Genomic DNA, 14141 nt, shown 5'->3' with positions numbered 1-14141 from the left:
CCAAGACAGCCGTAACTTCCTCTTGGAGCAATTTCAAATGATCCTCCATCAGCTGTTCCTGACTTGGCAGAATAGTAGGATGAAAAGAAAGGAAAGGTAGAGAATAGCCCTCCTGGACGAATTCACCCACCAACTGCAGTAGTGTGGTACTGCAGAATCCAGACTTGGAGTGCTTGGAATGCTTGGAGGCTGCGGCTGCCAGGGGCAGCGTGGTAGACGGCTTCTCGCCTCCATTCCGAGATCGGAATGCACCGCGTCCATGCACGCCTTGAGCAGTCTGTGCAGGACGGTGGCTGGGATAGGGCTGACACGGCTGGAAACTCCTTCCGCTGCCACGAAAGGAGCGAAAGGAAGACTGGCCACGAGGAGTAAAGGAAAGGCCCAAGGATCCGGCCATAGCACGAGAGTCCTTGAATGTGACCAGGGCCGAGTCTGCCTTTCCCCCAAAAAGGCGGGTTCCATCAACGGGCATGTACATCAAACTGGCTTGGACATTGCCCGAGAAGTCAGTAGAACAAAGCCAGGCGTGGCGTCTCAGGGCCACCATTGTTGAAATCAATCTGCTCAGTGAATGGGTTGTATCTAACCCACACCGTATAGCGAATTTTGCTTCATCCTTCCCGTCCTTGACAGCTTGACAGAGCACAGCCCAGGCCTCCTCTGGGACTTGTGACAGTACTTGCGCAACAGTCTCCCATAGAGCATGGGTAAAACGGCCTAATAAGCACACGGTATTGACCTACCTTAATGCCAGGCAGGAGGAAGAAAACATCTTCTTCCCAAATGAATCCAGCCTCTTGGATTCCCTATCCAGAGGGGCAGAAGAGAATGCGCCTTGGGAAGTAGAGGCCTGCACCACCAAACTCTCTGGGGTGGGGTGTTGGCTGAGGAACTTAGAGTTGCCTGGAGCTGGGAAATGGTGGCGTGCAATTGTCCTATTCACAGGAGCCCATGTGCTAGGCTTGGACTAAGTTCCTAGAAGGACGTCCGTTAAGTGCCTCATTAAAGGGTAACAGGGGTTCCGAAGTGGAGCCAAAGGTTGAAACACCTTAGTCAGGAGATTTGTCCTGACCTGTACTGAGGGCAGCTCCAGTCCTATGACCTGGGCTGCCCTCTTTACCACCATTGCATAGGCCTCCCCAAGTTCCCCATACCAGTCCAAAGTCTCCTCAGAGACATCCTGGTTCTCTTGAGGGTCCCCAGACCCCTCCCATTCCTCTCCTGAGCCTAGCATGTCTTCAAAGTGCTCAGGTGATAACATAGAACCTCTGGCTTCTGACAACATCGGAATCGGCAGAGATCTATGCTCCATGTCGTCGGGGATGAGCATGGGGATTGCGCCTCCGACGGGCATCGGCGACGTCCGAGGCACTGCCTTTGGGTTCGACGCCGGGGAAGGTTGCAGTGACACGGCTGGTGTTGAACCGGATCCAGGTTTGGATCCCTGAAGCCCCACCGGCATCGTGGCCGAAGCCGATGGCATCAAACCCAATGGGACCCCCTCCGACCCAGTTGGGTCATTCTGCTCAAATACGCAGCGCATGGCCTCGTAAAATTATTTCACTTGAGCGGGAGTCGCTCTGGTTCCCGGAAAGGTGGGGGTGGCGCAAAGTTGACTCTGGCTCCATGGAACCAGGCCTAGAGCGTTCGTGCTCCTTACCTCTCTCAATGACTGACACCAGTTAAAGGTAAAGACGAAGTCCGATTGGATTTCTTTTTCTTCTTGTGCCTCTTCCCAGAGTGTCCCGAGGACCTTAAATGGGAGGAAGAGGCCTCTGGAGCAGTCCCGCGACCTCCTCTTCTTAGAACAGGATAGTGACCGCCTCGGAGTCTCGTTTGACAGTGTCCACTGAGGGGCCAAGAGCAGCTTCATCGCTCGCTCCCTCAAGATGTTCGGAGCCATCGCCAGACAGTCCAAATACAACTTTGTGTCGTGGTCGCGCTCGAGACACCAAAGACATACGCAATGGCGATTGGTAACCCACGTCATGTGGGAACAAGCCCTGCATGGTTTGAAACCTGCCTTCCAAGAATTTAGACAAAAGCAGAGAAAAAGCTATCCAAAAAAGCGGCAGAGGGGTAGCTCTACCCGGATATGCGTTTAATTGGCGCGGGGAGAAAAGAACTGACGTCCGCACGCCTGGTTGGCACCTATATAGGCACCGCAATGTAATAGCCAATGACGTCACAGAGAGCCGAAAGGAGGCCCCCGACACCACGTGCAAGGGTTATTGCTCAGCAAAAGTTTTCAGATTTAGCCTGATGCCTGGGGAACGTCAAAGGTAAGGAATCTGCAGCTAGAAGTCTCTGTCAGATTTATTAAACATTGAATGATATCAATTTGAGAGTAGCAATTATCCTAATCTTGGTCCTCGTTTGGTAATTGAACATCCTCTGAAAAACCAGTCCTTTTCAGCATAAAACAAGATTTATTAGAGGACCAACTTAGTAGTATCGTGGTAGCCAAAGTTTAAATGAATAAAATCAAATCCAGAAAATGTTAATAAAACGTTTTAGGCCCAGTATGCAAAACGCGACAACAGTATTTATGATGCTCCTGCTGCATTTAATCAAATTAGTCAACGGGCAAAGGACATTTTTCAAAAACGTGTCTGATGGCCATAGACTGTAATAAGTTTAATCATACCAGGAAATTCTGCTTTATGACACCTCAATGTTCCCCACTTGGAACATTTGTAGAGATAAAGTTTATCAAGTCCTGAGTACATTATTTCACAATAGTCTGGTCAACTAGGGACATCTCAGGTTTGATCTCCATAAAAGGAACCCATAGTGACACCCGTTGTTTAATCCCTATTCCCCATCAGATCTTCCTGTACATACATTTCCATCAGAGTGAGAACATCCTGTGTGAAATTTTGAGCCCATGGTCCAAACTGTGCCTCATTCAGGAGAGGGTAAACAAAGCAGACTGACATCTATATTATGACCGTTTTCATTATTTGACTGCAGGGTGCAGATAATGTTTTCTGAGTGTGCGTCTTACGATCAGACTATTTGAATCTCCATCTCTCAACTTTAATCAATAACAGGAAGGACTCTAAACAGAACAATGATTGGGTTTGTCATGGATCCTGTCTCCCAGGCTTTGCCAATATGCCCACACCTTCTTAAAATGTTGTGCCACTTAGTATTCCTTCTCCCTTCTAGGGTACTCTCATAGGATATCCCTGCTCAAGCCTCTTGTAGAATTGTGTCTGGAGTTTCTTTGTGATGTACTTGAGCTTCAACCAGCTAGATATGCAGAATATTTGAATCACTGAGTAGCAATGGCCACTGGGTTTCCTTGGGTTACTTTTATGCCCATTAGTTAGTAACCTTTGGAAGGTGAAGAGAGCCAATGAGGTACACTTGGAGGTTTCACATCCATGCCACTAAAAGTCTCTGGGGTTTGGCCTATGGAATACGTTTTCCAATTAGGGCAGTTACCAACTCATACTTCTTCAAATCTCAACCTTCTCAGCATATTCCTGTTCTATATTACTTATATTGTGTTTACCTGGGAAACAGAATTAAGTTCATTACATGCCTGCCCCAGGGCACAGTCTTGTGCCTTGACTATCTGTAGCACCTCCCCATACTGGTCAACTGAGGGGCAGTACTATAATCAGCTGGTGCTCCCTCAATGCAGAGACTTCTAGGCACTGCAAGGCAGAAAGATTGGATTTTCTGGGCCTCTCCTAGGTGCAACCCCTTTTAGGTACATCTCATGGACTTGTTTCCAAGCCCTTGTAAAGAGGTCTCCTTTGTATTTGTGTTTAACCATTTGCAAAGAGACATTGTGGATGATCCTCTTGTTTTTCTTTCAGCAAGTTCCTCTTCTTTCCCAATGATTACTTTAATCAATTATAAAGTCCAAATAGAGGTCGGAAGGTTTCCTGCAAGATAAAATCTAGTATCAGGTCTTCATGCAATATACAAACACGTGCATACAGGATTGTGTACATAGTGAAATGTGGGCTTGATTATCAGAGTGTGTAGTAACGAATACAAACATCAGGATCCCTCAAAGATTTCCTACTGACATCTTAGAAAGCCTAATCTTCACGTTTACGGTGTGCGTTTCCCCAACCTTCTGCAGCCCTTACGTACACCTAAGGCCCAGCTATGCAACCATGAAGCTAGTGGGAATAATCGCCAATAACTAAATAAAAAGGAACATAAAATAAAGGAAAATAACAAGGTGGTCTCCTCAGTCAAATCACCAACACTCAACATGACAGCTCTTCATTGTGGGTCAAAGAGCAGTCGCAATTCACACTAGGCATTTGTGCTCACACATTCCAGTGGAACGCTCGGGTCAATTGGGCAACAGTGTATGCTGGGTGAATGGCATACAGTGCTGCAAAATACACTTCAAGTATGCACATAATAAACATACACAAGTTTGTACACTCTCATATGATCCCACTGCTAGTTTCCAGCAGTTGGCCTAACATACTCCACTCACCATATGAGGGTCTTGGACGGAACAGGGCACCCAACAGCAAGACATTTTCTTGAGTATAGTATATGCTTTCATGGAAATTCTGCATTAAATTCATATTGGAACATTCCCATGACAGAAGAAACTTCTTACGAGCTTCAACAAAACTCAAGAGAGTACCTTTCAGCCCAAAACGTTCAAGAACACAAATTTGCAGCACGTATTTTTAATATGAATACAAAAGGTCACACTGGAGGCACAATTAGGGAATGTAAACAAACTAATATTACAGGAGTGATCCGGGCAGAATAATAATAACTCTGCTAGCATCTGAGTAAATATAACAAATGATTATCTAATTAAGCTTTCGAGTTGTATTTATGTTACACTGTGAATGATGAGCATTGCAAACATACATTTGAACGAAAAAAAAATCAAAAGCATTTAGAGACAGTACTGGAATCATAGAATTTATATAGTCGTAAATACTGTAAAAGTTATGTTATACTTCATTTCAACTAAAATAAAACATTGATCTAAAGAAAGGGAACATGTGCAAATAATAAATCCTCCACGTAGATTCATTAAAAATAACCAACCAGGAAAAAATAGAACTTTCCACCGAATGACAAACACCCAACTGCCAGATGTACTTAACATATTGCAATATATCAGCCACGTAAATGTGCTGCTGTCGATGTACATCCTGCAGTTACAAGAGAACTGGCCCCATTATTCTCCCACATAACAAATACAAGAATTGGAAGGCCACATTTAAACGTGATCTAAAAAACATGTGTATTCCAACCTTTGTACAATGTTTCTTCGAAACTTCTTTAAGATTCAAGAAGAGTTGAGCTAACAGTTAAGGGTTCCATTGGATTCTTATTTACACACTTTCAAATGGAACATCTCATAAAAGGCACATAGATGTGATTTAAGGCTACTACGATTTTTGTCTATTAACAGATTATGGAATGTGGCTGCTGCTGGTCGACTCTTTCCCAATAAGCTATCTGGAGTGATATGATTTTTCTAACGCAAACAAACATGTTTAATTCATTAAGTGCGAGCCTGAACTGTTTCTGAAACATGTCTACTTCTTACAAGTCAAACTGACACTTGGATCAGCTATTTAAAAAGTTATCTACTGAGAATTAGTAAACCAACCATTAGTCTTTCTTAGCAGCCATTGTTATTTTCGGTAAGTGCTGCATAAAGATTTTAGAATATTACTTTTGAAAAATATATTTTTGTCCAAACAAAATTACATGAAAGTCAAATATTTAAAGATGTTTAATATTTTGTAGTAAAAAGATCAGATGTGTATATAAATCTTGTAAACCATCCCTTTGGAAATAGAGCTAGCCACTATGGCGGCTAGAGCCCGACCACAGAAATCTCTTCAGTGCAAAACTACAATAAATTCTTTCAAACTACAGAGAAATGTGTCCTACCCCTCAAAAATCGAGTGTTCTAAACCTGAATTACAGAAATCAGGCTGGGTACATATATGCACATCTCTTCCACTCCCATCCAAATTGAAACAGTTTGATTGTTAGAGAATTACAAAATGGAAAATTAAAGCTATTTGAGGAAAAATCTCCATTTAAATCTACCCGTCCCATCTTTCCCATTGCATTCATTGTATTTGTAGATTTTGGGCAAACAAACGGTGGTCGTTTTCTAGGCCAAGTGGATTTACTGTTCTTCCAGCCAGGATGGTGCGTCCCCTCCAGGAGTTTTCAGTTTGATGTGGAACTGTTTAAGTGTATGTTCAAGCTGCTTCTGGTTTCCCGCAAAGTAGGCTGCAATGGCATTGTGGAAGAGAACAAGTTGATTGTGCAAAACTTTAACCTGTGGATTGAAAAATATCATCCATTAGACATGAGGTAGAAAGCCAACTTATATTGCAGCCAGAGAGAAATAGAAATAACGGCAACGGCAAGCCAATAGGTCTGGCCTCGGCAAGGTGGCGCAATGTCTATTTTATTTATTTTTCAATTGGAAGCATATGCCACAAAAATAAAAAGAAACATGTTGCCACCTAAATGTGGTCACCATATGCCTGTAATACAAACTTTAAATGTAAAAAATATTTACAGATTTTTACTAGCAATGTTTACAACAAGCCTTTTAGCTGTACAATACATTTTATTATTGCTATTTGTGAGAGACACCTGAATACATTATTATCCAGCTAAGCACTTCAATCGCAGCAAATACAACGTTACTTCATCACTTTATAACAAAGTTGAAAAAAGCAACATTACCATCTAACTTGGGGCCCGACTGCAGCCAGTACGGAAAGTTAGTATCCAAAATAAATACAATTTAACCAGCCTTGCTACTGAAGAAAAGGCGACTGTTCTTAGGAGGATGTGAACAATGCATACAGGCTTTGAGCATTTCATATGGAATGGAGCCAATGGGTAAAGGAGGCTTCCACACTACCCTATACGGTAATAACTATGACAAAGGTTGTCTTGTTGAAAATACCCAAGTGCCAACAAGTCGAACCTGTGAGTTAAACACTCATCACTCCGATCTGCAGGTCACAAACTCCAACTTGGTAGGCAAGGACCATTCCTCTACATTCTTTCAAGGTCAGTCAAACTGAGTTTACATTTAGACAAACTTAAGGATAGCGAGGCCATTGAATTCAATGAATCCATCAATCAGTTAAACCAACACATCAAGGGGGACACATACTGGACCAAGTCTGCTCCAACGTGGCTCTGCAAAGGAAGACACTCTACCTCCAATCTGGTCTGATCACTATTAGATTAGGTTTTCATGGCAGCTTCTTATGAAACGGGATCAGCTTCCTAATGGACAAACCCAGAGGGTGAAAGCCTTTAACAAGATCAATCCTCTTGAATTTATGGATGGTCTAACTCAGAACATTCCTGAGCTATCTGACATAATCGAGGACGATACACTAAAAGGCTAAATTTGGATCAAAAATGTTACTGAGGAGCAGGCTCCCACCCTCCAGTATAAAGCATCGAGAGACACTCACTCTTAACCCAGGTTCTTGTCCACTCTTAAATTGAGGGAAAGAAAAAAATGTAAGACATTAGAACGTACGTGGAGGAGGGATTATAATTCAGTGGATAAAGATTCCTTCAAAAAAGCCCCATTATGCAGCCATACTAAAAGCTAAACATATGTATTACGACGAACATATTGAGAAAGCATGAAATAATTTAAAAGAGATTTTTACGATAGTTTAGAGTTTTATGACACCATCAACCTGCACTCACTACAAGGAGGCCTCAGACGAATGGTGTGAACAACTGGCTGTTTGTTTTGCATCCATGGTCGAATGCATTCAGGCAAACATAGGCGTTAGTAGAATACCCGCTTTTGAAGTAGAAACTCCAAATATGAAGCTACCTGTAAGTAATCCTAAACTGGCTCCTTTGAAGCCATCTCTTTGGAGGGTTCTCTTACGGCTCTCAAAACGTTATGTTCAGGTTCCCCGATCGTCCCGTGACCCCATAACTGCTAGCTGCTGGGGTGGAGGTTATCAACCCACTGGTCAATAAGATTCTTAATTTATCTCTAGAAACAGCCAGGCAATGATTCGACCCCTGCTTAAAAAACGTACAACAGATCCTGCTGCCCCATCAAATTACAGGCCCATTTCACTATTGCCGGCTTTTTCTAAGGTACTTGCAGGTAAATGGACAACTCTCGAAGTATGCATAGATCAATGGGCTTCTCCACCTGAGTCAATCAGGCTTTAGGGGCATGCACAGCGCTGAAACGGCTCTATGAGAGGTGGCCGAATCGATTAGGGGTACCCTGGATGCCAGGGGTATAACAGCATCAGTACTATTGGATATATCAGCAGCGTTCGAAACAATTACGCATGCCCTTATCTTAGATTGTCAACAGGAGATAGGAGGCTAGCCTGGAGCTGGTTAAAATCCTTCTTGGGAAACATAAGCCAACAAATCTGGATTGCCCTGTTCAGCAAGCCCTCAAAAGGTGGATAACAGGGTCTCTCAGGGTTCAGCGTTGAGCCCTACTCTTATTAATATTTATCTTACCCGCTAATCCAGTTAGCAGAAAAACTAGAAGCAAAAGTGATCTATGCGGATGACTAACAGTTGCTCTTCTCCTGAACAAGGGAACAGAGCTGGAAATCTATCAAGTAAAAACCTGTCTTACTGCAGTCTTTCACTGGCTAGCAAAAGCGCAACTGAAAAGTAATGAGGATAAAACTGAGATTCTCCATTTCGGAGTTTCCTCCTCTTCTGGCTAACCCTTTTGGCACGACAATGCTCCCCTGCCAGATCCCCAAGAAGATCTGTTAAAAAATGTAGGGATTTGGTGTGATGACATGCTGTCATTTTGTCCCGTAATCAAAAGGTTGGTGGGAACTTGCTTTGGGTTCATTAGATCTCTAAAGACATTTCTGCCTCTCTTATCATTCCATGCTAAGAAAACAGTCTTCAAACACTAATCACATCCCATATCTATGCAGGCCTTCCAGAATATCTCCTGGACATACTTCAGGTGATCCGGAATGCAGAAGTTCCGCTCCTGCTCAATCTCCCAAGGAGGGCGCGCTTCAGACTGCATCTTCGGGATCTACACTGGCTTTCCATTAGGGAGAGAGTGAAATTTAAGTTGTTGGGGCTGGTTCATGCTGCCTTTTATGGCAAAGAACCTACCTACTTGAGTACCAGATTTAGCTTCTACAACCCACCAAGACAACTTCGAACTTACAATACATTTCTGGCACGCACCCCGAGGATTCGTAGACAGAGAGCTGGAGGCAGATCACTTACTTCTTTTTGGGTGCGGCAGCGTGGAATCGGCTCCCCCAGGAATTATGCGCTTCAAGCACTCTAAGGATGTCTAAAAAGAAGCTGAAACCCTGTTTTTAACATTAAACTGAGAGTGTTTTCTTTCTGACCTTCAGCTGCTACTATGGTGGGTCACTCCCTGGAATAGATGAGCGCAATATAAGCAACAAATCAAATAATTTCATAAAATGAGTAATATTAACACCTACTATGTTCTGTGCTTAAAAAACTGCAGACACATGGGGTTCGAAGCACTAGATAATAACAATTATGATTAGTAAATTGATATGGAGGAATCGTCCTTCTTGCTTGTTCCTATATGCCTTCACTCACCACAGCCTGCCACTCAATATGAATCGAAGATAGTAAGGAGAGTTTCCAAGACACTGTGGGACGATTTGCTGGTGAATAACATTTTCAAAAAAATCCAGTAAAAGTGTTTCATTTTACTTCTTTAGAAACCTTTTTTATATTTGTAAAGCATTGGGACCTCCTTCACCCCTTCACAATGAGAATCTAAAATTGTAGGGAGCATGTCAGTCTATTTAAGTGAGGTACATTATGGTGCAACGGTGTAGGTTAGGTGTACCTGTAGTTGTGACAACTAGTCTCTTCTTTTTTATGGTAACATATCTTGGAACTCTAACCCCTTAACACTTGCACAGTACTCAGGAGTAATGTTCCCTCTAATTTTGTTCCTCAGTGTGCAGCAGAGTAAGGTCTCTGTGCACTGCAGCCAAGGCTATGTGCACCAGGGACCCGAACGCGTGTGTGGGTGCAGTGACAAATAGTACAGATTGTGTGAGTATTCATGTTAATCGCAGCGCCAGTCATGCAGTACAATTAACTTGAATACTTTCTCAGAGGCACACAATATGCCCGCAAGGGACCGGCCTTAGCGCTGGTGGCCCCCTGTGCGACAATGTTTGTTGGCGCCCCCCCAATGACCACCTCTGCCAGTGATTCCCTCGCTATTACCCTTTATTTACCCTGTCCTAGAGTGGAGTGCCATGAAGTAGTGTTGCTGAGTAGAGTGTTGCCGAGTAGAGTGGAGGGTTCTAGAGTGGGATAAAGTGTCGTAGAGTAGAGTGCCGTGGAGTGGCGTAGAGTTGTGGAGTAGAGCCGTGGAGTGGCGCAGAGTGGCGTAAAGTAGCGCCGAGTGGCGTAAAGTAGTGCAGAGTGGCGTAAAGTGGTAGTAGTAGGTCGGGCTAAAGGACATATGGAGAAAAAGGCCTAAGCTACCGCAGTTGGGCCCAATAACCCTTGCAAGCCCCGTGGCCCTCTGAAAGGGGTTCCTGACAGATCATAACCATTTCATCATAAATGAACTTAAAATATTAAATAGAGTTATCAGCACAGAACCATAACACAGGTGCTCCAAGACTACATTTCAGATTCAGGCACGACAGATTTATGGTATAGGGCAGTGTGAATCTAAACATGTGTGCATCAAAAAACATTAATTTTAGTGTGGTAATACTGTACTTCAATTTTACGCTGCTGGGGCTGTGTACGCAGCAATAGGTGGTTTTCGATTGTTCTCACCTTTATCAGACTTTAGTACTACTGCTTTGCCGATTCTACAGGGCAGGTATACTACTACCTTGCTTCCTCTTATGAGTAGGCATGTTCCAGTCTCGTACCATTCTCGAGTGAAGTATACTTTTTCTGTGAATGTCGTTCAGATTTGATGAATATGTCAATACGCTGCTGAAAGATGCCCTTTAACTTCTGCCCTTTAATTGGAAGCTTGGACTGGATGCCCTGAGGATGAGGATTAAATGCACTGAGGGTAGGGGAACGTGAGCAAAGACTATAGCAAAGGTGAGGGTGAACCTTTTGACACCTGGAGGCGGACACTAGAGTGCACTGGAGCCCGTGAACTACTTGTGGCAGGTAAACATACAGCAGATGATAAAGTGTACGCAATGCTGAAGGCGCCTAAAAATGGGAGTTCAGCAGCGACTTTTCACAATGAATAGTGTACAAATTTACCTCACTTTCAGTGCACTCCAATTAATATGGGGACAGCAGGCAGAGGTGGGAGTGGGAGCAAGTGACAATCAAGTTTCCTTAGAGCACACCTACTAACTGAGAAAAAGTACGGGGGAGGAGGGGGAATGGGGCGATAAGGCCCAGTTGATGCCTGTAGGAGGGAGGCCCGGTTCTAGAGGGTGGGCTGGGGGGGCCGGCCCACCCAAACATGAGCCTGACTCACCCAAACATGAGCCTGACTCACCCAAACAGGAGCCTTGGCCCTCGCAGTAAGGGCTTGAAGGCAGGCACGCAACGCACGTGTGTGTCAGCCCGGCCCGAGACAGCTTCCCGGGCGCACACACACACAGACAGTTTTAGAGATTATTGCAGCCGCACCCAAGTACTTCACAGGTCTTTACAAGACCATTCACATGTTAACTAGGCTTTGTTTATTTTTTCACCCCTTCATCTCCACATGGCAAAGGTGACAAATCCTTTCTTTGACATGGGTAACCTTTGCCTACTGTTCTGCTGCGTGGATATGTATTTTTCTATGCAGCTCAGGAGAAAAAAAGTTTGTTTATTCCTATTCACCTTTCCTGACCCCTGCAACTGCTCATCACATCAGGCTGTGAGACAAAGTTTGACTAATGGAGTAGGTAAGAGAATGTGTTACTATTTGTTTTTCTTTTTAAAATCTGTACAGGCCCAGCAGGACACATACTTTGTGAGTGCTTCATTTAAACAGTTTTTATTTTTATCATGGCCGATGCAGGACAACAATAAGACAATACAAAATGTCCAGATAACGCTGGTGATTAATGATCCTGCTGGAGAGCAATCATTTGTCTGTTAGTAGTAGGGTTACTGCCTTTGTCACAGAGATCCTTGTGTTACTTGCAGTTCAGAAGTTCATAGGACAGTGACCAATAAACTGTCATCAAAAAGCTGCATAAAAACATGAATGGTATAGTTAGAACTTCGCTTATTTTGTTTGTAATATAGTTAGAACTTCCCCAGTCTTTCATTAGTCTAATGTTGCTAAAATGAGTTTGTTTGAGCAGATATACATTTTTGTTAGTAAAGCCAACCCCCAAGCACTGGCGTACTCTTTAAATCCTAAGGTTGCGTTTCCCCAGACCAACCCTCTTTAAATATACTGCCCACCAGTATGGATGACATGTGATTCATAGCGCCGAGACACCCTTGGGTATTTGAGCGCTCTATAAATCTTAAAATAAATAAATAAATAAATTCATACACCTTGTAATCCTCATTGGCTTATGTGGCATTCCCTGTAGACTGATTCACATACTTGTATGATTGATTGTCTCTGTATAATGTGTACGTGGTGTAAATTACTGACACACACTACATTGATATGAGTAGCGCTATACAACAAATGAAATTGATATGAGAGAGGGGCTACGTAAAGATGAGGAGCACTGTTTGAGGGTGGCAGTGAGGGAATCCGGGGAAGAGGTAATGGGTGGAGGGGGGAGCTAGGGAGAGATAAGGGGCACTGGTAGAGGGTGGTAGCGAGGAAGTCTGAGGAGGAGGTCATGAGGGGGATGGGCTAGAAAGAGATGAGGGGCACTGGTGGAGGGTGGCAGTGAGGGAATCTGAGGAGGAGGTCATGAGGGGGAGGAGTTATGGGGAGATGAGGGGGAGGAGTTATGGGGAGATGAGGGGGCACTTGAGGCATGTGGCAGTGAGGGAATCCGAGGAGGAGGTCAATAGGGGGGGGGGCAAGGAGGGATGAGGGGCACTGTTGCAAGGCAGTAGTAAAGGTATTTACGTAGAAAGAGGTTAATGGTGCAGCGCCAAAAAAGACTTTGGCATTAGCGCTGAAGCCGGCCCTGTCATGGCCTTTCTGTTTTTGTTAATTTAATTAGCAGTCGGGTCATAAGGGCTACTGTGGACCATACTTTAAATTGCGTGCTAATTATATTTACTGCTATATTCAATGTTTTAACTTTGAAGGTGATTTTACTAATGTTTTTACCGGGTAAAATGAAAGTGGAGCCCGATGGTGCCTGATATGGGGCTGGGGCCCAAGGTCAGCTGTGAGATAAGGTTCACTGGAGAGGAGTAGTGGATAATCAAGCCTGTAAGGGAGTGCGTTGCAGAGCCCAGGGTCAGGTGGAGGTAGTAATGAAGAGGGATTCTCCCTGAAGGCTCGCACAGAGGGAGCCCGAGAAGTGTCACTAGCCAGATACACCCACCTCAGAAACCCTTTCCCATCAAAGGAACATTACATGGAAAAAACACTTTTTGAGAGTGATAATATTTAGAAAGAGATTTGGAAAAGAGTGTGTTTTACTGGGCCTTGTAAGACTAAGAAGAGATAAAGGAGGGCCCTGAAGCAGGTCTGCCTAGACATATATGCGACAAATCGAGCCCGCAGTGGCCCACCCAAATGCACCCTTGGCCCACCCAAATAAAAATTCCTGGAGCCGGGCCTGGTAGGAGGTATCAAAAGACAATTGTGCGCCACGACATAGAGAAGGGCAAATTTGTGGGAGAAAAACACAAAACAGATACAACAACCTTTATGCAATGCTGCAGACCGTAAAAACACTACCACTCAGCAGCGAGTTTTCATAACCTACAAAGTCCATACATCTCAAACGTTAGAGCAGCTACGTTAGAGCAGCTAGCTTCAATTGCTAGGGATTAAGAAGGGTGCTGGTGGAGAGTAGGGACAAGCAACACATTCTCCGCGAGCCCCTAGTAACCAAGCAAAATGCAGATTCACTGAAAAGCTGATATGAAAGGACAACCAGATTATTAACTACGGCTTAATGCAAGAATATTTAAGAACACCAAAGATAATTTTATTTGTATTAAAATTTGACTTGGCACGGTCCTGAAGACAGAGGCTATTTTGTTAATCC

At 43.9% G+C, this 14141-nt stretch overlaps 1 protein-coding gene across 4 annotated transcripts in view; it reads right to left on the bottom strand.

Moving 5' to 3' along the window:
• Window positions 1-4657: 4657 nt before the first annotated feature.
• Window positions 4658-14141, bottom strand: part of ARFIP1 (ARF interacting protein 1) — a 366293-nt gene continuing 356809 nt past the window's right edge. For all 4 annotated transcript variants that reach the window (XM_078676937.1, XM_078676935.1, XM_078676936.1 and 1 more), the window contains one exon: window positions 4658-6304. In XM_078676937.1, coding sequence (XP_078533063.1) covers window positions 6149-6304 — 156 coding nt within the window. In that variant the 3' untranslated portion in view covers window positions 4658-6148. The remainder of the gene's footprint in view (window positions 6305-14141) is intronic.

This window comes from Lissotriton helveticus, chromosome 2_1 (genome assembly GCF_964261635.1).
Source record: "Lissotriton helveticus chromosome 2_1, aLisHel1.1, whole genome shotgun sequence".
Classification (NCBI taxonomy): domain Eukaryota; kingdom Metazoa; phylum Chordata; class Amphibia; order Caudata; family Salamandridae; genus Lissotriton; species Lissotriton helveticus.
Note: the sequence above shows the minus strand (reverse complement) of the source record. Positions and strands in the feature narration are given on the sequence as shown.